This window comes from Ovis canadensis, chromosome 10 (genome assembly GCF_042477335.2).
Source record: "Ovis canadensis isolate MfBH-ARS-UI-01 breed Bighorn chromosome 10, ARS-UI_OviCan_v2, whole genome shotgun sequence".
Taxonomy (NCBI): Eukaryota; Metazoa; Chordata; class Mammalia; order Artiodactyla; family Bovidae; genus Ovis; species Ovis canadensis.
The window spans coordinates 32,517,403-32,543,043 of NC_091254.1; the positions used below are offsets into that span (position 1 = coordinate 32,517,403).

The window sequence follows — 25,641 nt, forward strand, 5'->3', positions numbered from 1 at the left end:
GTTTTTCGTCTTTGTTTCTAAGAGGGGTGGACATCAGTTAATGAGTAGTTGTCTTAATATGGTGGCTGTTTTCACTGCTCTATGGCTCTATCTTCTTGGGTGGATCATTTTTTGGGCCTTTGACTCAGTAAAGCAGAGAGCTTGACTAGAAACTAAATTCCAGGTCAGTTATGTATTACAGGTTCAGGAAGTGAAGACTGTAATTCATTTCTTTGTGTGAATTAATCCTGCTTATTGTCAGTAGCTGATCAATGTGTGATCAGGAGATAAAGAAATTGTGGTAGGACCAATATTCTCACCTTAAAACTTTTTACTAGGGGGAAAAATGAGAAAGTCAAAAAGTCAAAAGTCATTCTATCCTATGCTGGGTTATGACTATTGATGCTGCTTTTAAAAAATATATACATTTAATGTTAAATTAGTGCTGGCCATTGTACTAGGTTCTTGGGGGTTCAGCAGTGTACTTAGTGTGATTATGCCTTCAAAATCTTACAAACTAGTTGAGATAGGGACAATTGAACAATCTAGTAAACTGAACTTGAGTTTAGTTAGGTGCTTAAATAGTCCTAACCACTGAATTCTGTAGAAGTTCTTAGCTCCAAGTACTCATCTCTTGGGCAGAAGACTAGAGGAATCTGAATTTGCCAAGAACATATTTTTCTGGGAGTAGAGTCAACTCTTTCCCCACAAAGGCATTGTGTAACTGGATGGCTAATTCAGTTGGTGTTTACCTCTGCATGTTGAATCAAAAATATGATCGAGCACAAGTGAAGTTAGCGTTTGTATTCTTCTTGGCTGTGCTACTCTTGCCTTCTGATTCTTGAGAGCACATCAAGAATTTCGTTAGCACTCACTGCTGTCAGCTGATATTATGCAAGCGAGAGGGAGGATTTTCTGGCATATTAGCATGTTATTTCTTTTGTTCTTACATATAACCCTGGTAAGGAAATCCAGGAGGGGAAGATATAAAGGCAGGCCTTAGCCTCTCTACTCCTGTAATACATTTAACTTGTAACTTTATTGCTAATCACTCATTACAGTCTCATGAATCTGGTGTAAGGATGTATCCTTTTGACCCTGAGATAAAGAGCGTGTTTACTATGGCTTATTTCCATCATTTTCATGGTTGATATATTAAAAAGTAAAGATAAGAGAGAGTAGTGTTTTTAACTTTTAAAATTTCAGGTTAAATTCATGCTAGTTATGTTAACCTGCTTTTCAGTAAGATAACCTACTTTTCAGATGTTTCTAAGATGATTTATGTTACCACTTGGGGGAGCTCTTTTATAAGTTAGTGCATCGTAAAAGAGCAAGTGTTGGATTGGCCAGAAACTTTGTTCGGTATTTTCCATAAACTATCATGGGGAAAAAGACTCAACAAACTTTTTGGTTAACCCAGTAGAAGTCATATCACTAACTCAGGGTTACCAGTTGGGTGGTTTAAGTAAACTAAACTAAATGATAGCTTAAATGAGTAGTCTCTTAAGTGTTGATTATAGATTTTCATTTAAACTGTAGTATATGTAATTAAAGTTTTACCATTTTAAAAATTTTTCTCAAGAATATTCATAATTTTTCCTCTCACCTGTTTTATATAACTTTAGTACTTTTTAATTGACTTGCTTTCCCCTCTATTTTATAATTGTAGGTAATTTAGAAAATATACCTAGGATTAATGAAAACCATTTGTAATCCTACCACCTAGAGATAATAGTTAACATTTTGATATATTTTTGCCTATCCTTTCTTTTAAAATTTTTCAACAAATTGGAGTCAAACACAGAATTTTGTATTCTGATGTTTTTTTTTTCTTTTAATGTGTCTCTTTTTTTTCCCATGTCCTTATAATCTTTGAAATGTTTTCTAAGAGTCTTATGTAGCTCCTGATACAGCTCTATCATAATTTATTTAACTGTTCTATTTAAAGATATTTAAATGTTTCCCACTATTTTTGCTGTTGTAAGTAATTCTTTGAACATTTATTATACTAAATCTTAGTAATTATTTTCATTGGATAAATTCATAGAGATAAAACTGAACTCTTAAGGCTCTTGATGCAAATTAGCAAAATGTCCTTCAATTAACACTCTTCTGAGGTTCTTATATTCAAAATATGTTTATTGAAAATCACTGTCTTTTTCTTTTGCAAAATGCTTTTTCTTATCCTTTCCTCATTTTTTTCCTTCTTTCATTTATTTTTTTGTGATTCTTTTGGCTGAGTAAAACTTGCTTTTCCTCTGTTTTAATGGTTTCAAAGGTGCTATTCCTAGGCCATTACATAATTCTCAACTAAATTTTTGAGGAAACAATTCAGTTACAAATTTTGGGTTGTAATTGCCTTTGGAAAATAGGGCCTATATCTTGAGACAGCAGTGAGGGCTGGAAAGCAAGATGAGTCACGTGAAACATCTGTATCGAGGAGTTGGGGCTGCTGTAGAAGTGGATGAAGCTACAGACGGCAAAAGGAAAAAGAAGGTGGTGGGGAAAAGTCTTTGGAATTAGGAAACTCAGAAGAAGTTGATAGAGATAAAAAAGAGAATGAGGATGTTAACTGTGTTTGAAAAGCTAAGGAGAAAAGTTTCATTACAGTGGTGTCAGATGTTGTATAGAGGTCTTTGTAGATGAAACCAAAGAAAAGTCTATTCAATTTAGAGAGAGATCTCTCGAGACTTAGACAATAGCCTCAGTAGAATAGCGCTTATATAGTAGAAGTATGTGTTCAGTGGATGCAGTAGGTGTGTACTGGGAGAGTGTATCTGGTGAGTGTGTGTGTGAATAGTGAGAGGTGTGTATGTGTGGTTCAAACAGTAGCTTGATAAAGTCCAGGGATAGAAGGATAGCTTTTTTTAAAATTTTTTAAGTGATGTAAGCTTGTTTGTGGGGCTTCCCTGGTAGCTTGACTGGTAGAGAATCTGACTGCAATGCAGGAGACCTCGGTTCAATTCCTGGGTCGGAAAGATCCCTGGGGAAGGGATAGGCTAGCCACTCCGGTGTTCTTGGGTTTCCCTGGTGGCTCAGATGGTAAAGAATCTGCCTGCAATGCAGGAGCGACCTGGGTTGGGAAGATCCCCTGGAGGAGGGCATGGCAACCCACTCTAGTATTCTTGCTTGCAGAATTCCCATGGACAGAGGAGGCTGGCGGGCTACAGTCCATGGGATCCCAAAGAGTTGGACACAACTGAGTGACCTAGCACAGCACAGCACAAGCTTGTTTGTAGCTAAACAGAAGCACGTGTTTAGAAAGAACTGTAAGATAAATTATGTAAGACAAACTAGGTCTTGAAGGAGGTGATCCAAAGTGGGAAGAAGTGAGGGAGTACATTTACTGATTTAAGAGTGGAGGAGGATGTTCATTTGTCAAAGTCAGAAGAGAAGAGGGACCTGAAGCTAGATGCAGGGACATTGGGAGTACATGGTAATTAGAAATTATTTGATGTGGAGAAACATATTGAGGCCTTTGGAATTGTGATTTTCTAATCTCAACAAAATAGAAATGAAGAGTACAAAACTTTTAGTGGGGTGGTGAGATTAAGGATTACAGTAGTGAAAATGTTAGGAAATCAATGTAGAAATGTAGTAAGGAAATATTCTTAAATAAAGGGAAGAAGACTAATTTGAGTGTTAGGAAACTTGGGTTTTATAGGCCTGTGGCATTGATAGGCTGCGTTGGGCAAGTCTTCACGCTCTTATCTTCAATTTCTTAATCTGCACAATGAGAACTGAATCAAATGTCGTTTTACGGATTTAAAAGTCTTGAATCAAACTGAACTAAAAAAAGAAGAAAACATAGCTGTAGTAATCAAGTCATTGTAGTATTGGTGGAAAGAAAGACAACTGGGTCAGTGGAACAGGACAGAGAATCAGAAAATACAATTCACACATATGTGTCAGTGTTTGCACACAGAGGTGCTAAGGTAGTTCAATGGAGAAAAGAGTTCCTCTCAACAAATGATGCTGGAGCAATTCGACATCCATATGCAAAAAATGAACTTTAGTCCCTATGTTGCACCAATCATAAAAATTAATTCAAAGGAAGCATAGATATAAACTTCCAGAAGATGACCAAGGAGAAAATCTTTGTGACCTTGGATTAAATAAAGATTTCATGGATAGTACCAGCAAGGGCATGATCTATAAAACAAAATAATAAATTGAGCTCCATCAAAATTAAAAACTTATGCCCTTTGAAATATGCTATTTAAGAAAATGGAAAGCTACATATCAGTTGAAGATTTTTGCAAAACACATACCTGTTAAGGAATTTGAATCCAGAATGTTTAAGTAACTCTTAACAACTTTATAAGACAAACAACTGAATAGAAAATTGACAAAAGAAGAGATCCAGATGCTAAGTGAGATTTGAAGAAGTACTCAGTGTTATCAGTCCTTGGGAAAATGTGCCGCTACACACCTACTAGGATGACTGGAAAACAAACAGAAACTAAGTGCTGGTGAGGATGTGAAGAAACGTCAACTCTCGTTTGTAGCTGGCGGGGGTGCAAAGTATTACAGCCACCTGGGAAAACAGTTTACCAGTTTCTTACAAACTTAAACTTACATTTAATATAGAACTTAGCTTTCCCCAGTGAGGCATTCACCCGAGATAGATGAAAATACGCATCCACTTAAAGATCTGTAGGTGAATATTTAAGGCTCAAGGTTAACAGCCTTATTCATAGCAGTGTATCCAGCTATTGGAATAGATAAACAAAGTGTGGTATATTCATACAATGGAGTGCTACTCAACAAATAAAAGGGATAATACTAATAGGTACAACAATATGGATGCTCAGAAGCATTATGCCAAGTGAAAGAAGCCAGACAAAAAAGGCTACAGCCTATATAATTCCATTTGTATGACATTCTAGAGAAGGAATTGAAATCAGATCAGTGATTGCCAGGGACTGGAAGTCAATATGAATGATTTCTTACACACAAAACTCCAGTAGTCCTCAGCATTCCCAGGGGTGAATATTTTTGGTGTGGAGAAGATTGGGTTGTGGACAGTTTCTGAGACAGATATGATGTAGAGGAATGAGTGCTAGATTCGCTGATAATAGTGCTGCTGCTGTTTATTACTGAGTGAGTATAACGCCTGGCCCTGTGCCGATTACTTAAGAGCATCCTCACTGTTAGATTTCATAGTGACCCAGATAGGATACTATTACCATTTCTAGTTTAGTAAAAACTGAGGTTTAATTAGATTTAATCAGTTGCTTGCTGCTGCTGCTGAGTCGCTTCAGTCGTTTCTGACTCTGTGCGACCCCAGAGATGGCAGCCCACCAGGCTCCCCCGTCCCTGGGATTCTCCAGGCAAGAACACTGGAGTGGGTTGCCATTTCCTTCTCCGATGCATGAAAGTGAAAAGTGAAAGTGAAGTTGCTCCGTCTTGTCTGACTCCTAGCAACCCCATGGACTGTAGCCTACCAGGCTTCTCCGTCCATGGGATTCTCCAGCCAAGAGTACTGGAGTGGGTTGCCATTGCCTTCTCCGAATCAGCTGCTTACCGTTATACAACTAGAGTATGTGTTCAAAGTCTTGAATGTTTGACACAAAAATTCATGTTTTTAACTTAAATAGAAGTGTAACTCCCGGGGAAACAGGGAATTTTTTTGTTTGTTCTGTTTTCATCACTGTATCCTCAAAGTGACAAAACTGTGTTAGTTGCGTAATGATCATTTCTTTAAAAATTATTCAGTTCAGTTCAGTCACTCAGTTGTGTCTGACCCCATGAACCACAGCTCGCCAGGCCTCTCTGTCCATCACCAACTCCCGGAGTTTACCCAAACTCATGTCCGTTGAGTCGGTGATCTAAAATATTAGATACGTCAAATTTTAGAAGATACTAAAAAAACAAATTGGAAGAGATAAAACTGTATGAAGATAAAGATATGATTTTTAAAATTAAGGAAAAGTTTAGAGTTGGATAGTGATAAGCTTTGTATTATCCCTAAAATTTGATAATCTAGAATAATTCTTTTTCCTAAAACTTTTAAATAATTGAGATTTCAAAACAATATAAAATTGCATCATATACTTTTCAGCCCCATTGTACTCTACAATTAAGAGTAAGCAAGTAGTTCCAACTGTTTGATAGAACATTAGATAATTTGTTATTTCTTTTGTTTTCAATTTAATATAATCCAGTTTTACCTATAAAACACGTAATTTAAATAAAGATACATTTTTAGGGGAAAAAGTATTCTAATGATAACGAAAAAATATTCTAATGATAATGATAGCTGTCATTCACTGAGTACAAATTAAATGCTAGGCATTGTGGTAAGGGCTTTATATAAAGTCTCATTTAATTCTTACAAAGTGAGGTAAGTATTATTATTTCCATTTTACAAGGAAGGCAGTTAGAGCACTGAGAGAGATAAATTTCATAAGGTTAAAAAATACTTGAATCAACAGATTGGTAAAAGAACAAGTGAATTAGAGCCAAAGGAGGATAATCAAGTGAGAAACTGGGCTTGTTTTAAAAACAGTTTATGTTATGAAGTAAAATCTTTCACCTTGGCTTGGATGATGTTGTGTTATTGAGAACTGAAAATGTTTACCTCAGAGAACTGACTGGCTTCTAGATTGCTTATAGAAAGTTGTAGTTTAACTTTTTGACCTATCTGGTAATTTTTTTTGCTTTACAATATAAAATTTAGTTACTAATTTTGTAACTAGTTTGTACTAGCCTAGAATTAAATACTCTCATAAAGACTTAGGAACAAATTTATTTTGTTATGCTCAATAAGAAAATAGTTGCCTAGTATTTTGTGTGTAAATGATTGAACAAATTACTTGAAACTTTTTGTTTTGTTTTGTTTGCAGGAAGGTTATGTTCAAAAGAAAAAGGAACTGTGGGGAATCTGTATCTTTATTGCAGCAGTTGACTTAGATGAGATGCCATTCACTTTCACTGAGCTACAGAAAAATATTGAAACCAGGTAAAATTTCTTGCATTAATATAGGCCTCTGCCGTTAAAAAAAAAAAAAAACTATTCCTGAACTATCATTTTAATAGACTTCAGGGAATTGGTGGGAAATGCCAAAATTAACTAAAACATGGAGAACTTGGGTCAACTAGTGAACTCTCCTACTCTACTGGGGCCCTTAATGTCTTTCTTTAAAATGTAGCAGTCTGTGTCTGGGAAAATTTTCATTGTATCTCTCACTGTGTTAACTTTCTTAATTGTAGCGGTTGATAAAGTGGACAAAATAGGCAGATTTATTAAATAGGCTTATTATATATTAAAACCTTTGTAAAAGTAGTGTGAGCCCATCTTCAAGGAATTTAATTGATTTATTAAAGTTTAAGACTTTTAATATAATAGATATTATAATTGTATATGTTTTGAGACTGTGTGTTCAGTTAAGTATCTATTATAATACTTGCCCCTGTAATTACTTAATGTCTGTATTGAGTTTATAAGCCTAATGAGAGTTTACTAATTGTTTCCAACAACTCAAGAGAAGCCTTCTGGTCATTTCTTCTAGTCATTTCTTTTGCAGTATATTTATAATATCTAACAGTAAATAATTTACCAAAAAAGATAGTAGTATGTTTCTTCTTGGATAAAGCCATCTAGAGTTAAACATAATTGATGTTTTGTGTAAATGAGATAAAATTATTTCACATTTTAGTAATTTTCTTACCACCTCTAAATAAAATGTGGAAACAAAGACCTTGTATGTACATATTTAACTGATTAAATTAGAAGTTGTTTACCTCTCAGAGATTTCAAAGTTTAACTTTATTAAATCACTAAACCAAAATAGGTTTTATATAGCTGAAAACAATCTGAATATAGAGGTAAATTTTTACATCAGCAAATGTTTTAGTGACCTCAGAGGATTGGAAAGAGAATCAATATTTGGGTTAAGATAGTCTAGGTATGTTTTACAAGATATATGACTTGAAATAGATTGCTTATCCTTATTAAGTCCCGGGTTCCTTTCCTTTCCTGTGAAATAAAAATTATTAGTGTTAGTTGATCAGTCATGTTCTACTCTTTGCAATCCCATGGACTGTAGCCTGCCAAGCTCCTCTGTCCATGGGATTTCCCAGGTAAGAACACTGGAGTGGATTGCCATTCCCTTCTCCAGGGAATCTTCCCAATCCAGGAATCAAACCCAGGTCTCCCGGATTGTAGGCAAATTCTTTACCATCTGAGCTCCCAGCTATTTCCTTTTTCCTTCCCCTAGAACCATTGGTGGGGTACAGAGAGAAGGTGTGTGCATCTGTGGTGAGGGAGAGCCATGGCTCCCTGAGAAGGGTGTTACAGCCAAAGTGGGATGAGGAGGTCATCCCCCAAGGGTGTCCTGACACGGGCTGCTTGGTGTGCAAGGGCAGACCAAGCAGGTGTGTGGAGAGCTGGTGTAGGGAGTCACAGCACATGTGAGGTAAGAGCTGTCTGGGATGAGCAGTCAGATGCCTATATGGAGGGGTGAGGGCAGTTTAGGGTGGGGAGTCAGTCCGAGCAGGAGAGGAGGGTGCCGACTTGGAGGAGTTGGTAGCTTGGTCGTTACAGGGGGATTGATTAAATGAGTGAGTTAGAGATAGGTGGATCCCAGGTTTCTCACTGTCAAAGGAGAGTTATAATATGTAATGGAAAACATTGGAACAAAACAGGTAGTTTTTGTGTTGGATAAATGGATGTGAACTTAGGATTTTTAAAACATATAGCTAGATATAGAACTAAATATTTGTATGTCTGTAATAACCCTTATTTTTTCTGTGTTCTTGGCTTAGGTGTATAGATACAGGGATATGGGTTGAAGACTAGTTGATTTCTTTTTTTCCCTTTAAATTCTAGTAAAATGCAAAAACTAATTCTTTCCAAAGGGTATAATAGTGATTTGGTACAGAGCTAACAGGCCTTTTGAATTGAAATGTCTATGCTTTGAAAATGAAAAAATGAATTTCTAAAACTGTGGATTCACTTTTTTCTATTCTTTCCTTTGCAGTGTCTATAAATTCTTTGATTTACTAAAAGAAATCGATACTAGCACCAAAGTTGATAATGCTATGTCAAGACTGTTGAAGAAGTATAATGTGTTGTGTGCACTCTACAGCAAATTAGAAAGGTAAAGTAAAAATTTTATTAGGATTGCACCCTGCTTTTTCATGTCACTGTTCATATTAGATTCCATCTGGGAACTGTTACATACTTAGTAAAGTTATTATGTATTGTACCTTAGATTTGTTCCCTTAATAGTCTTGACTTTCTTATTTGTCCAGTCATATACATTCTGAATGTTTCTTCCAAAATTATTTGTTTTATTCATGTTTTACGTGTTTTACTGAACTTCGTTTCCACTTTAGCCTTCTCTGCCAGAAGACTTGTAGTTCTGAATGGAAGAGTCATCTAAATTTAAGATTCTTCCTAGTGGTGACCTTACTCCAGAGAGAATGAAGAGATGGAGCCAAAGCAAAAACAACACCCAGTTGTGGATGTGACTGGTGATGGAAGCAAGGTCTGATGCTGTAAAGAGCAATATTGCATAGGAACCTGGAATGTTAGCTCCATGAATCAGTGCAAATTGGAAGTGATCAAACACAAGATGGCAAGAGTGAACGTTGACATTTTAGGAATCAGGGAACTAAAATTGACTGGAATGGGTGAATTTAACTCAGATGACCATTATATCTACTCCTGTGGGCCAAGAATCCCTTAGAAGAAATGGAGTAGTCAACCAAAGAGTCCGAAATGCAGTACTTGCACGCAATTTCAAAACTGACGCAATGATCTCTGTTCATTTCCAAGGCAAACCATTCAATATTATGGTAATCCACATCTGTGTCCTGACCAGTAATGCTGAAGAATCTGAAATTGAACGGTTCTATGGAGACCTACAAGACCTTCTAGAACTAACACCCAATAAAGATGTCCTTTTCATTATAGGGGACTGGAATGCAAAAGTAGGAAGTCAAGAAACACCTGGAGCAACAGGCAAATTTGGCCTTGGAATATGGAATGAAGCAGGGCAAAGACTAATAGAGTCCTGCCAAGAGAATGCACTGGTCATAGCAAACACCCTCTTCCAACAACACAAGAGAAGACTCTACACATGCATCACCAGATGGCCAACACTGAAATCAAATTGATGATATTCTCTGCAGCCAAAGATGGAGAAGCTCTATACAGTCAGCAAAAACAAGACCGGGAGCTGACTGTGGCTCAGATCATGAACTCCTTACTGCCAAATGCAAACTTAAATTGAAGAAAGTAGGGAAAACCACTGCACCATTCAGGTATGACCTAAATCAAATCCCTTATGATTATACACTGGAAGTGAGAAATAGATTTAAGGGACTAGATCTGATAGAGTGTCTGATGCACTATGGACGGAGGTTCATGAAACTGTATAGGAGACAGGGAGCAAGACCATCCCCAAGAAAAAGAAATACAAAAAAGCAAAATGGCTGTCTGAGGAGGCCTTACAAATAGCTGTGAAAAGAAGAGAAGTGAAAAGCAAAGGAGAAAAGGAAAGATATAAGCATCTGAATGCAGAGTTCCAAAGAATAGCAAGGAGAGATAAGAAAGCCTTCCTCAGTGATGAATGCAAAGAAACAGTGGAAAACAATAGAATGGGAAAGACTAGAGATCTCTTCAAGAAAATTAAAGATACCAAGGGAACATTTCATGCAAAGATGGGCTCAATAAAGGACAGAAATGGTATGGACCTAACAGAAGCAGAAGATATTAAGAAGAGATGGCAAGAATACACAGAACTGTACAAAAAAGATATTCACAACCCAGATAATCATGATGGTGTGATCACTCACCTAGAGCCAGACATTCTGGAATGTGAAGTCAAGTGGGCCTTAGGAAGCATCACTATGAACAAAGCTAGTGGAGGTGATAGAATTCTAGTTGAGCTATTTCAAATCCTAAGATGATGATGCTGTGAAAGAGCTTCACTCAGTATGCCAGCAAATTTGGAAAGCTCAGCAATGGCCACAGGACTGGAAATGGTCAGTTTTCATTCCAATCCCAAAGAAAGGCAATGCCAAAGAATGCTCCAACTACCGCACAATTGTGCTCATCTCACACGCTCAAAATTCTCCAAGCCAGGCTTCAGCAATACATGAACCGTGAACTTCCAGATGTTCAAGCTAGATTTAGAAAAGGCAGAGGAACCAGAGATCAAATTGCTAACATCTGCTGGATCACTGAAAAAGCAAGAGAGTTCCAGAAAAACATCTATTTCTGCTTTATTGACTATGCCAAAGCTTTTGACTATGTGGATCACAACAAACTGTGGAAAATTCTGAAAGAGATGGGAATACCAGACCGCCTGATCTGCCTCTTGAGAAATCTGTATGCAGGTCAGGAAGCAACAGTTAGAACTGGACATGGAACAACAGACTGGTTCCAAATTGGGAAAGGAGTACGTCAGGCTGTATATTGTCACCCTGCTTATTTAACTTACATGCAGAGTACATGATAAGAAACGCTGGGCTGGATGAAGCACAAGCTGGAATCAAGATTGCCGGGAGAAATCTCAATAACCTCAGATATGCAGATGACACCACCCCTATGGCAGAAAGCAAAGAAGAGCTAAAGAGCCTCTTGATGAAAGTGAAAGAGGAGAGTGAAAAAGTTGGCTTAAAGCTCAACATTCAGAAAACTAAGATCATGGCATCTGGTCCCATCACTTCATGGGAAATAGATGGGGAAACAGTGGAAATAGTAGCAGACTTTATTTTTTGGGGCTCCAAAATCACTGCACATGGTGACTGCAGCCATGAAATTAAAAGAAGCTTACTCCTTTGAAGGAAAGTTATGACCAACCTAGACAGCATATTCAAAACCAGAGACATTACTTTGCCATCAAAGGTCCATCTAGTCAAGGCCCTGGTTTTTCCAGTGGTCATGTATGGATGTGAGAGTTGGACTGTAATGAAAGTTGAGCGCCGAAGAATTGATGCTTTTGAACTGTGGTGTTGGAGAAGACTCTTGAGAGTCCCTGGAACTGTGAGGAGATCCAACCAGTCCATCCTAAAGGAGATCCATCCTGGGTGTTCATTGGAAGGACTGATGTTGAAGCTGAAACTCCAGTACTTTGGCCACCTGATGTGAAGAGCTGACTCATTTGAAAAGACCCTGATGCTGGGAGAGATTGAAGGCGAGAGCAGAAAGGGATGACAGAGGATGAGATGATTGGGTGGCATCACCGACTCAATGGACATGAATTTGAGTAAACTCCATGAGTTGGTGATGGACAGGGAGGCCTGGCATGCTGCAGTCCATGGGGTCACAAAGAGTCGGACATGACTGAGCAACTGAATTGAACTGAACTGAGTGGTGACCTTACTGCCAAGTTATGACTTGTATATTAATGGTGATTTAGAGGAAGTAGCTTTTTGGTGGAATATCCTTTAAGAAACTTTAGGCTATCAGCTGTTTTAGTGCATATAAATTAAGAAACTACACAGGCATTAATGAAATGACTATTGGTAACCACTATGTGTTAGATGCTCGTAATATGAAATCATATGATAACTGTGATCATCAAGAAGTTTACAGTAAATAAGTAAATTATATATTTTAATAAAATTACATGCAGTAATTGTTTGATGTCCTATTGTAGAGGGTTGTTTGTAAGAAGCAGAAATTATGTAGTGGGTAACAATACTGTGTATTTTTAAGGTAATAAGAAGAATTATGGGGTGAAAAAACTGTAGAAGAAGGCAGTGTCTGAGTAGAGTTAAAGGATAATTAGAAACTCACCAAGCAAAATATGTGGAGACTGGGACTGAGCATCCTAGGCAGAGTGATCAGCATGTGTACAAAGCCAAAGCAGTACCATAAAGTACTTTGGATATCGCTAATGGCTAAAAGGTAGGAGGGGATGAGACTGATAGTGAGCTTGAACTTTGCCCAGAAGGCGATGGAGTCATTGATTTTAAGCTGGCAAGTGACTGAGTCTGATTTGGTCTGTAAAAGATCACTCAGGCCTTTGTTAAAGGGATTTGGAATTCTTATTGACTAGTTTATGAGATAATTTAATGTTTATTCGTCTTGAAGTGAATCAGGATTTTTTTTTTTCCCTATCTTATGTGTACCTTCTTCTGAAGAACTGTTGGGAAAATTAGCTGTGATACCAAAAGTGAAAGTCACTCAGTTGTGTCTGACTCATGGACACATGGAGAAATAAACAGGCCTGCCAAAGCCTGTTTATTTCTGGGTTCACTATATGTATGTATATGGCAGTGTGATGTAGTGATTAGGATAAGTTTTAAAAAGCTAAACAGATCTAGATATGAATATTAGTTTTATCATTTACTGACTTTGTAAGCTAGAGAAAGATACCTAACATCTTTAAACCTCAATTTCAATTTGTAAGATAGAGCTAATAATGCTCTCCTTGCAGAGTAATTGTAACAATTAAGTAAGACAGTATTACTCGTTACTTCACCTCCTAGCACATACTAAATGCTTAATAAACAGTAGCTTTTAAAGCTATTACTAACTATATTAGTGCTGTTACATAGAAATGTAAAAATGCAAGCCGTATATTTTAAATAGTAGCTGCATGACAAGTATAAACAAGTGAAATTAATTTTAGTGTTTTATTTAACTCATATATCCCAAAACATCAAATTTTGACATGCATCATCCATCCATAACTTGTGTACAGGTGTTTATGGCTGTGTTATTTGTATTAGCCAAAAAACAGAAACACCCCAAATATCCATCAGCTGACAAAAGGGTAAACAAAATGTGAACTATCAATATGGTTAGAGGGCTTCCCTGACGGCTCAGATGGTAAAGAATCTGCCTACAACGTAGGAGACCTGGGTTCGATCCTTGGGCTGGGAAGATCTCTTGGAGAAGGAAATGGCAATTCACTCCAGTACTCTTGCCTGGAGGAGCCTGGTAGGCTACAGTCCTTGGCGTTGCAAAGAGTCAGACACAACTGAGCAACTGACACACACATCCATATGGTAGAATACTCTTCAGCCATAAAAGGGAATAAAATACTGATATATACTACAGTGTGGATGAACCTTGAAAACATTAAGCTAAGTGAAAGATACCAGATACAAAAGGCACATACTTTTATTATATGATATGTCCAGGACAGGCATATCTATGACATGGAAGGCACTATTTCAGTGAAGTCTTCTCTCCCAGTATGTTAACCTCTGATTTGCTCCTCAGTGTAGCCTTGGACAGGTGCACAGTCACTGAGCTGACAGCGGTTTTTTCCTCTTTAACCATCTTTCCCCCTGTTGTTAAGCTAACTGCCCCTGTTAATATCACACTTAATTGTTACCTGTCATTTATTGCTGATTACTTTCTTGTTTTTGACAACGCTCTGAATCACAAAGTGCTTCACAGTTTAATCCAATTAAATTTGGCTCCCTTTGCAGGAGTAGTCTTTGATGTCAGGAGAGTTATTCCTAGCTGTTTCTTTCCCTGGTTCTCCTCTTAGTGATCTAGGATTTAGCTTTTTGCTCTCATAAGATCTGTTGGTTTTCTCTTTTATCGGCTTTTACCAAAATCTGCATTGCCTTCAACCGTGCTGTTATTCTTGAACACCCCCACACCATTCTGGGTGAAGTTAATTCCCCTAGGGAGAGCTCAGGGCTCTGTGTTCTTGAGACCTGCTTCTCCCCAGGCTGCCACTTCTGTGCCGCTGGTTGGGAGAACAAGCTGACAGTGGTCTTGTCTCTTGCAGCGACACCTCTGCTTTAAGAGCAGGGCACTGAGGAGAGACAGTAGCCCTAGTCTTCCCAGGTCACCTCTCTTGGCTGGAACCTCTGTCCTGTGAGCCAGCTGAGACAAGACAAATCAGTATTTTGATGTGTTGTGTGCCTGACATAAAACTTTACCCTATGAGTGGGTGTGAAGTGAAGGACAGGAGCCCCATGCTGCTCAGCTCCTCTTGCCTGGGCTAGACCTTCTGCAACATAGACCTGTGGGAGATGAGAAGCACTGATAGCCTGCTCTCCCCAGAGAGAGCTCCAGGTTGAGAGCTGGAGAGAGAGGAGCCCTGTTTCTTGGTTTCACCTGTCAGGCATAGAGCTTCCTTATGCTGAACTGGAGAGGAGGAAGAAATGAGTTTTACATTGAATTCCTCAGACTCATTGTTCTCATCAAGATTTGTTAGATTTTCTTGAAGATATGTTCCCTTTTTTGTTGTATGCCCTTAGAAAAATTTCCAGAGACTTTAAATGGTTTTTCAGAAATAGTTTTTTTACCAATTATAGTTATTATTTTAGGGAACAGGTCTGTAAAGATCCTTACTCTACCCACCATTCCGGAAGTCACTGCCCTAAATAAGTAGGTTTCCATTAAGTAGTACTTTTCAGTTGTGGTATTTCAGCAAGACTTTATTAAATAAGCTTTTATGAGCTGGTGTGAGATTGTAACCAGATCAAGATTCAGTTACAGAATGTATTCCAAGTTGCAGATGCACACATGGAGTCGAGTTGTTTTGTAACTAGATATTATAGGGATGTATGGAATGTCATAAATTGGAAACATCTACTTTAACTTTGTTTTGTAATGCTGTACTTAAAACACGTATCCTTCTTAAAACAGGATGAATAAAGCATTATAAAATTGACTTCTAAATTATGAAAAAATGTTAAAAGTAACTTTTAAAAAAGCCATGATGTTAACATAATTATTTCTTCCTTTCAGGACATGTGAGCTTATATATTTGACACAACCCAGCAGTTCGTAAGTACCTCAGAGCATGTTATTTTTCACTTTTTGGGTTTTTTAATATATGAAACAATCCCAAACACATTGATAATTTCAGGGTTGATTTGATTGCTTATTTCACACTACTTCGTAAATTAAGGTCATAGATTTAAGCCCTGTGCAGATTATTTATCTTTTCACAAAGAAAGTGGTATGAGATACTTGCCTTTTACTGTAAGGGAGAACTAGTTGGAAACTAAAGGGAGAAGTTGATTCAGAGCAGTTTTTTTTACCAACTCTGAGAAAAATGCTAATTCATTGACAGAATCTTTATTGAGGGTGTATTACAGACATTTTATTAACTAAGACTTAAAGCATAATTTTTGTGTAAGAATAAACATGAATGTCTATATTTAAATTTCCAAATAGTCTTTTTAAATATATGATACATATTCCAGCAGTATACCATTGTAAGAGCTCTACAGTTTTTTGTTTTTTTTTTTTTTCCAGAAAAAACTGAAAAAAACATAATGAGTAATACATGAGATTTTCTGCCCCACAGAAATAATGATACTGAAGACAATTGATACAAAGAGAAATTGTATATTTATTAATTAACTCTATTAATCTAATTCCACTTGTTAACTCCAACAAGTGAACGATTTAAAGTTTATGAGGAAAGAAAGAAACTGAAGTCGCTCAGTCGTGTCTGACTCTTTGCGACCCCACGGACTATAGCCTACGAGGCTCCTCTGTCCATGGGATTTTCCAGGCAAGAGTAGTGGAGTGGATTGCCATTTCCTTCTCCAGGGGATCTTCCCGACCCAGCGATTGAACCTGGGTCTCCCACATTGTAGACAGACACTTAACCGTCTGAGCCACCAGGGAAGTCCTAAAGTTTATGAGGGCATGGTGTTAAACTGGTAAACTAGAGTCACCCAAACCTGTGTATTTTCTGCTCACATAAAATTGATTTTAATTAGAAAACAGCAGAAAAGAATTAATTGGAAACCAAGTATGTCATATTATTACCACTTCCTGGGCGTATTTTTAGATTGCAATGGAAGGTATTCAGTATTTTCTTTAGAAAAGGTCTACTACTCCGTGGGAAAATATAAATAACTTGGAAAAAACACAAACTAAATTGAGACAAAACTGAATTCATGTGTAAATTGTGCATTTAAAATGGACTGTATTCTGTTATGCCGTCAACTGTAGTCTGTAATTGTAAAACATGGGGAAAAAGGTATATTTGGAAAACTAATTTTTTTTTTCTGTTTACTAGGATATCCACTGAAATAAATTCCATGTTGGTGCTAAAAGTTTCTTGGATCACATTTTTATTAGCTAAAGGTAAAGTCATTGTTACATGCTAATGTTTCAAATGTAATAATTGATCCTTCTTTTGAGTAAGCTCAAAATTTTAATTCAGTTCAATGTTGCTCCTCCTTACCTCCAGTTCTTGTCATTTTTTAACTGTTAGCAAATTCATAATTCTGGTACTGGAAGCAACCTTGAAAATGTCTCATTTCGCTTCTTTTTCTAATATTTTTTCATTCTTTCCTACTTTTTTATTTTTAAGAGTAATGTTACTGTTTTTATAAAAATGATGTGTACTCGTGATAATTCAGTAATACAGTGAAATGCAAAGAAAAATTACCCAGAACCCACCTAAAATAATGATCAAAATTATGTGTATGCACAAAATTCATCTGAAATGACATGCTGATTAAAATAGATGGGTGGATGAGTGCATTCACAAGGAGATATAATTTTCTAAAAATAAGATCATAGTATTGTGCTATTTAAAATGTAAAAATTAATTGTACTCATTTTATAGAAGAAAATAAACAGAAAAGGAAGGAATTGCTTAAATTTATCTGAATGTCTTATCACTTAAGCAATATTTTCTAAAATATTTCTCAAGCATTATGAAAACATTTAAGAGGTTGGAATCTCTTTTATATAACTTTGTGTTATAAGTTAAAGCGATATATATATTAGTCTGCCCTGAAGAAAAAGAATCCTCTCCATGTCACCTTCCTGTTTCCTCCTTTCTGCTTTGCTTATTTTTTATCATCATTGCATTATCCAAGGTTATATTCTGTTCTGTAATTATAGTTATCACATTAATTTTATCTCATTTATGTGTTTAAATGAATTATTAGCTTTTTGTCACTCCTGTATCATAGCTTCTCCATTTCTGAGTTCTTTATTTTGATCTATCCTTAGCTGTCTAGATTTTACCATTTTTGAGTTTTTCAAAAAAGCTTTTTGGTGCCCTGTTTTCTATGTTTGGCCTGTTTATGAATCATGTCCTGAAGATTCTGCTCTTGATGTCAGAGAAATCTTAGCATGCTACATCTTAAGATATTATTCTGTTAAATTTTGAGAACACCCACTGTCTTACCTTAGATTGGTTTTGTCCTCCCTATTTATTGTCTTCTGTAATGTTATTTTAACCTTTGGTCTTTTTCTTATGTACTAACTATTTTCATTTCAAACTTGACTTGTATGTTTGTAATTGTTGCTTGGTCTTGAGTTTTTCCTTACCTCATCTAGCTCCTTGTTTTATGTAATTCGTGTTCTTTTGAGTTCTCAGTGCAAGGACTCAGGACATTTTCTTCTTTCTTTCTATCTTCAAGATGGGGTTCTCTACCCAGTTTTCCCCCTTCTTATATCGTGATTCTATTTTTTAATTTTCTTTTTTCTTTTCTCTAATATGTTTGCATAACTACTGTGCTTCCCACTCTCTTTCCATCCACCTTGTTGCTAGGACTTTAGTTGGGCCTCTCTGACCTGATGTTCTGTTGTCTTTGATGTAGTGTGAATGCATTTCCCTTCACTCACTTTGCACTTTATCTGTGACTTGTTGTGTTCTCCAAAGAGCTATTGTATGAAAGCAGTCTCTTTTAAAAAAAATTTTAAAGGATGAGGGAGAAAGTCAGGACCTCATCTGGAATGATATGAGTCATTGTTCTGAGGTTTTTGTTAGAATGACCTGTAAAACAGGCACTTGTCCTGTTTGCATAAAAGGACTGTGTTAGGATTCAGATTGTCCCCTAATTCAGCATATTATACTGGAGTCTTTGTGTTTGTCAGAGTTGGTGTAGCTGTTTACTTCCTCCATTTTCCCCTCTCTCATCAGTGATACCTATTCCTTCTAAGTAAAAAGAGGGGAAAGATAAGGATGTTCTGAGTATTTTTATTGGAACTTAACCAGTACCTATTTTTCTTTTCATTTTGTTAGGTATTGGAAGAGAGATTTTTTGATCTGACCTCACTCTACTATTTTTAACTAGAGGTTCTTGATATTCTTTACCTCTATGGCATTTCTTAACAACTTCTAAGTGTATTATAAACAAATTTTTGCACCATACCTAGGGATATAGAAAATGATTTTTAACGTGCTCCTAGTGATTGTTGAATCATGAGTATATGGATACACCCATGTCCACAATTTTTCCTGACTTAATATCTCAATCTCTACCTTAAAATGTGGACCATTTTTGTTTTCAGGACAAGTATTACAAATGGAAGATGATCTGGTGATCTCATTTCAATTAATGCTGTGTGTCCTTGACTATTTTATCAAACTCTCACCTCCTGCATTGCTCAAAGAACCATATAGTGAGTATTTTAATTTATACCCCTCCTACTTCATCATTCAAAGTTGTTTATTGACTGCTCCTAGATCCAAAACATAGTTCTAGAGCCAAAGGAATAATAAAAAAGAAGTCAGACATAGCCTCTCCTCTTAAGTAGCATAAGATATGGAAGAAGAGATCAGACAAGTAAGCAAGCTTTTAGAGTATATGGTTGAAAGTGGTCTGGGCCAAAATACAGCAAATACTATGGGAGTTTAGGACATGAGAGAGTCTTCCCAGCTGAGAAAGACCAAGGAAGGCTATTTGAAGTGGTAGCATTTGAGTTGAGTGTTGAAGTGGTAGTTGGGGTTTGAGGGTTATGGTAAGTTTGGGGAAGGCATGCCCAGTAAAGAGAAAATCAATAGGCAAGGAACAGATATGAACTAAACTGTATAGGAAAGGGTGGCCCATCCTACAGGAACAGATTAACTACATTTTTTTATTGGATGCCATAATGATTATGTGACTGATTTTTCTTTTCTGGCATGTGAACTGTAATTGATCCACTTCAGAGGGTAATGAGATGGAAAGTGTAGTTAAATAATAACTATTACTGAAATAATTAGATAGCATTAAGCAAAGATAAGTATACTCCTCTTAGAATGAAATTGCTTCTTTTGATGGCATATAGAGTGGGATTTAAAAAAACACTTGTTATACTACAGAAAGATGTAAACTTAACTTAGGCTTAACTGATTCCTTGCTCCTAAAATGATAAAATATTAATAATACTAAAAATAATAGAGGACAGATCAAAACATGTAAGTCCCAAAGTATTGTCGAAGTGATTGAAAAGCTGAAGCCTAATTAATCTACATGAGCAATAACTTCATAGAAAAATGAGGTCTGGAGCAGAATTTTGAAAATGTGTTGAACATGATTTGACAGAAAAGGCAGGTCATTTAGCAGAAACCACTTGCAAAATGAAAAAAATACAAAACAATATATTCAAAAACTTCCCGAATCTTTAAAAATTTCCTTTATATGCCTTTTCCTCACTTTTAAACTATGTTATAACTGTAATAAGTTGATGAAGAATGTAATTTTAGGTTGACAGCTTTTGTGCTTTTGGATAATTTGGATATTCAGTTAATTCTCCAAGTGCCATGTTAAAGGAGAGACCAGGGTAAAGTATCAAACTGACGTCTATGGTAAACTTTTAATTAGCTTTTTATTAAGAAGAATTTCCGTGAACATAATTAAATCATATAATAAGCCCCCATGTGTTTATCATCTGCCCTCAGTGTATAACTTTTGATCAACTCATAGTCCTATCTACTGCCTAGTTCTACCGGCAATATTATTTTGAAGCACATTTTTGCATACCATTTCATCCTTATAAATATCAATATATATCCCTGAAAGATAAAGTTTTTTTGAAAAGCATAATGACAATATCATTCTCGTATCTAAAAACCAGTTAATATAGTGATTCCTTAATTCCACCAGATATCTAGTAGGTGCCCATGTTTTCAATTGTTTTATAAAAGTAATTAAAAATGTTTATAGGTTGACTAAATCAGAATCTAAATAACATCTATACTTTGTGATTGATTGATACGACTTTAGGACTTAAAATATTCCTCCTCCATCTATCTTTCTCTTTTTTTTTCTTGTAATTTATTTATTAAATAATCAGGTGGCCTTTTCTGTTGACTTTTCCATGGTTTAATTTTTACTGATTGCATCCTATGGTATAGTCTAACATGTTCCTCTGTCCTCTCAGTTTCTTTTTGGGCCTAGAGGCAGTTAATATTTTTTATACTTAGTCATCTATAATCTCTTTAATAGCTCAATCCACATTCAGTTTGAATTGAAAATGCTCAAATTAATCCAGGGGATTTTTTTTCTGAAATCACAATTTAGTGTCACATTATTATATTTGTATGCTTATGTTTTTTAATCATCATCATTTATATGGCATTTGCTAAAATTTTTAAAACTTATTTTTATACTTTACCTTGAAAGTGAATCCATAAATAATGCTTAACATTCTTAAGATTCTTTAAAGATAGGAAACATTTTTCCCCCCTTACCAACTGAGTAGAATACACTTAAAATTAGTTTATAAGTTGGCTATTTCCCTTGCCTTTTTCATATTTGTCTATGGAGTTTTAGGTTTCTTTTTGGACCAGCTGGGGGCAGAAGAGAATAGGGATGGCAAAAACTATTACCAGTATATAATTTATAATAGATATTCAGTAAATAGATGAAGCTGTTAGCTTTTTCATGAAGCCTAATAAGTAAAAGTAGCAGAATGTTACCAAGATTATTTCCAACCTTCCAAGTTATAATTAGAATACTTCATTATTTTATACAGTGGAATGTGCAATTGTTCTTATCTAATTTACCATTTTTACAGAAACAGCTGTAATACCTATTAATGGTTCACCTCGAACACCAAGGCGAGGTCAGAACAGGAGTGCACGGATAGCAAAACAACTAGAAAATGATACAAGAATTATTGAAGTTCTCTGTAAAGAACATGAATGTAATATAGATGAGGTAATTTAACTTCATGATTTCTTTAAAATAGTTACAGTAGATTTAGATGTAAGTTCTTCCTAACAATATATGATTCTTTCATGATGAGCTTGCTTTTTTGTAATTAGTGCCAACTCTTTTGTAGTAGCAAAATATTTAGAAAAAGTTTAATTTTCATATTCAGTTACTTTGATTTTAAAGAGAATAGCTCCCTTATTCTGGAATCACTGAAATGTACATGGTTTAGGCAGTAGTTTTCAAATATATTTGTTCCTTCATTCTTCTGTGGTTATTGATACTCCTAATGTTTTAGAGTAAGCTACTAAGAAAACCCTATTGTTTTGATTTTAGTGATAAGTGATACCAAGATTAAATTTGTTTGTTGTTAGTCGCTAAGTTGTATCCAACTCTTTGCAACCCTGTGGACTGTAGCCCACTAGGCTCCTCTGTCCATGGGATTCTCCAGGCAAGAATACTGGAGTGGGTTGCCATTCCCTTCTTCAGGGATCTTCCCAACTTAGGGATCAAACCTGCGTCTCCTGCACTGGCAGGCAGATTCTTTATTGCTAGCCACCAGGGAAGCCCAAATTTCTGTTCAGTCTTGATTAATTACTCTGTTTCTGAGTATCACACCAGATGTTAATGACTGGTAGAGGATACATTGAACACCCAGGAATTGCTTATCTTGTTAATAAAATCTGGAATGTTAGAACTGGAAGGAATCTTGGAATTAATGTACTTGGCCTCCTTTTACTAATGAGCAGACAAGCTTCTAGAGACTGATAGCTGATACTAACAAAGTGTGTGCTTCAGAACATCTGCCACCAGTGCTGCTTTCACTGTGCCACGCTCTTTCTCTCATAGATTGTTATATTGTCCACAATTCACTGTATGAAATGTCGCATCTTTGAAATTTCTCTGTCAACTCTGGGAAAGAATGGGGGTATGATATCAAAATCTAGTTTAAGAAGTATTAGAGTGATTTATCAAGTCTGAATTTTGGCACTATGAGTTTTGTTAATTTCATCAAATATATAGATACAGACATGTAGACATATCAACTTTACACAAAATAATATACTCTTTTACTTTTCTAGAATAACATATTATCTTCACTAATAAGGTGACAAATGTAGTTGAAATTTTTTCTTTTTAACTCCAGTCTGCTGCTTAGTCCTTCAAGATAAAGAATATAAATAAAGGCAGCTTTCTAATTCCTGGTGGTTAAACCTCTGGATTTCAGAACTCCTTATATAATTGCTTGCCAAAAATTAGGAATAAATCATGTTTTCCTTTTAAATAATTCTTTCATAATTTATGATGTAACAGTGACTTATAAAGTGTAGGTGATCAATAGCTTTGGTAATTTATATCAATTAATTTGATACTTTATATATTAAAATATGTAATATTATTTGTGTATAGCATTTATGATTATATAACTGTTGGTTAGTTATATTTATGGTCATATCATTATTGGTCAGTCATACTAATTGGTTAAATAGAACTACCCATATTATAATTATTCCAGTTAAGTGGGAATTAATTGGAAAACAATACTAAGTATTATAGAAGCTTAATTCTTATAGCTTATTTGTGAAGTAGAAAATAGGAACTGATTAATAGGCATATATTAAATTATTTCTACCTTAACAAATGCAGACTCCAAAGTTGGTAAAGGAAGTTATATAAAGAAAAGTAAGTTGCTTACAATTCTATGACAGTTTGTCAGTATAGAATAGTCAGAGATATAATTCCAGGTTTTCCAAATATGGTCTTTATTATCCATGTTAAATATAGTGGGGGAGGTTTGTATGAAACTGCGTAAGTCCCAAACAAAGCATTTTCATTCAGTTTTGAAGAGAATTGTTAGCTATGCTGCTACTGCTAAGTCGCTTCAGTCGTGTCCGACTCTGTGCGACTCCAGAGACGGCAGCCCACCAGGCTCCCCCGTCCCTGGGATTCTCCAGGCAAGAACACTGGAGTGGGTTGCCATTTCCTTCTCCAATGCATGAAAGTGAAGAGTGAAAGTGAAGTCGCTCAGTCGTGTCCGACTCTTAGCGACCCCATGGACTGCAGCCTACCAGGCTCCTCCATCCATGGGATCTTCCAGGCAAGAGTTACTGGAGTGGGGTGCCATTGCCTTCTCCAATATTTACTTAGCACACTGTAATTTAAAATGTAGAGAAATGCAGTGTTTTGTTTCTTTGTGAGAAACTTCTTTAGAGAAGTGTAGACAGTGACTGCTTTCTTCCCATGGCATAGCTGACAACAGGGTCTGAGCATCTCTTTTATGCTTTGTAAATTGTCATCCTAAGTTTGGATCAGGTATATGTATGTGAAATTATTTTCTTATAAAAGCAGGTCCTTTTCCTAAATTTGTGCTAAAATAATTGACTCAGTATACATTAAGCTTTATGATATGTGTATGAAATGGCCCAAAAATACTCTCTGGGGAGAAATCAGAGGCAGTGTAGCGAAGTTAAAGAGCCTTGGCTTTGATGCTAGGCAGATTGGGTTTCAATTCCGGCTCTGTCGCTTCCTAGCTATGTAACTTTGCTCAGGTTGCTTATTTTTTTGAGCCTCTGATCTTTTCACCACTTGTTAAATATGGGATTTTGAAATTGGTTTCAATGGATTTTCTTCTTATAAATCTCATTTCATTAACAACTGGCCCCTGTACCTCCATTTTAGGACCTGAAATCTGCCTCACATAAATTAAAAGTGAATAATTGTATTAATCATAAATAAACATCACACTGAGTTGAATGTAACTTATTGATCAAAATGTCAGTTCACTCATTCTAGTATTAATAGCGGCAGTCAAAAAACCAGTCAAAAGCAGTTAAAAAATCAGTTTTTTAAAATTTCAATGGTCATGTTGTAACTTTATCTTTTTCAGGTGAAAAATGTTTATTTCAAAAATTTTATACCTTTTATGAATTCTCTTGGAATTGTAGCTTCTAATGGACTTCCAGAGGTAATCTGAATGAAAATGTAATAAAAAGTTAATATGTTTCGGGATTTTGGGGAGGGAAGAAGAGTTGTCTAAATTCCATATTACTTTACTATATATTAAATATTTTTCACTCAAGGAAAGAATCTAAGTCAAATTGTGGTGAATCAATTTTACATAGTAACAGAAAAGCCCTTTGTGATATATGCTCAAATGTATATGTAAACAACATTTTAACATTTGCACTAGACATTGATTTGTGCTGAAAGTTTTCGAAAATCAAAATGCAGGCTTTTGAACTTCTAAATGCCTTAAATATTTAAATTTCTGCAATCTAATTTATTCTGATTTTCTTTATTATGCTTCTTTAAGCATAGAAGCCTTGATTAATGCCATCAACATTATCGGCATTACTGAATTTTGAAACATCCTTTTGAGTATTTTTTTTTTCTTGGCTGTACCCTGCAGCTTGCAGGATCTTAGTTCCCCAGCTAGGGATCAGATCTGGGCCCCAGTGGTGAAAGTACCAAGTCTTAACTACTGGACTGCCAGGGAATTTCTTCTTTCGGGTACTTAATTGGAAATAGCTTTGGTTGAAATGACTGTGATTATATTGTAGACATGTTGTAACTTAGTGATATGCCATCCATCTATTTCTTTTCACATTTTGCCTCAAATGTCTTGCTCTTCAGTGAGAACAGAACAGCTGAGAACTTTATGTGGTAACTTGTGGGGAAAAGGATGCCTAAATGATGAAGAGCAAGTTCTCAATGGTGAAGCAGTGTTTTAGACACACCTAGCATCAGTCACCTGCAGATAGGTTTCTCAAGAGGCGGGTCAGGTGGTCTGGTATTCCCATCTCTTTCAGAATTTTCCACAGTTTCTTGTGATCCACA

The 25,641-nt window shown here is 36.0% G+C and overlaps 1 protein-coding gene across 2 annotated transcripts in view; it reads left to right on the plus strand.

Moving 5' to 3' along the window:
* RB1 (RB transcriptional corepressor 1) overlaps nucleotides 1-25,641 on the plus strand; it is a 119,269-nt gene that overhangs the window by 19,006 nt on the left and 74,622 nt on the right. For both annotated transcript variants that reach the window (XM_069601319.1, XM_069601318.1), the window contains exons 3-9: nucleotides 6,828-6,943; nucleotides 8,964-9,083; nucleotides 15,656-15,694; nucleotides 16,944-17,011; nucleotides 19,178-19,288; nucleotides 21,668-21,810; nucleotides 24,692-24,769. In XM_069601319.1, the coding sequence (XP_069457420.1) occupies nucleotides 6,828-6,943; nucleotides 8,964-9,083; nucleotides 15,656-15,694; nucleotides 16,944-17,011; nucleotides 19,178-19,288; nucleotides 21,668-21,810; nucleotides 24,692-24,769 (675 nt within the window). The remainder of the gene's footprint in view (nucleotides 1-6,827; nucleotides 6,944-8,963; nucleotides 9,084-15,655; nucleotides 15,695-16,943; nucleotides 17,012-19,177; nucleotides 19,289-21,667; nucleotides 21,811-24,691; nucleotides 24,770-25,641) is intronic.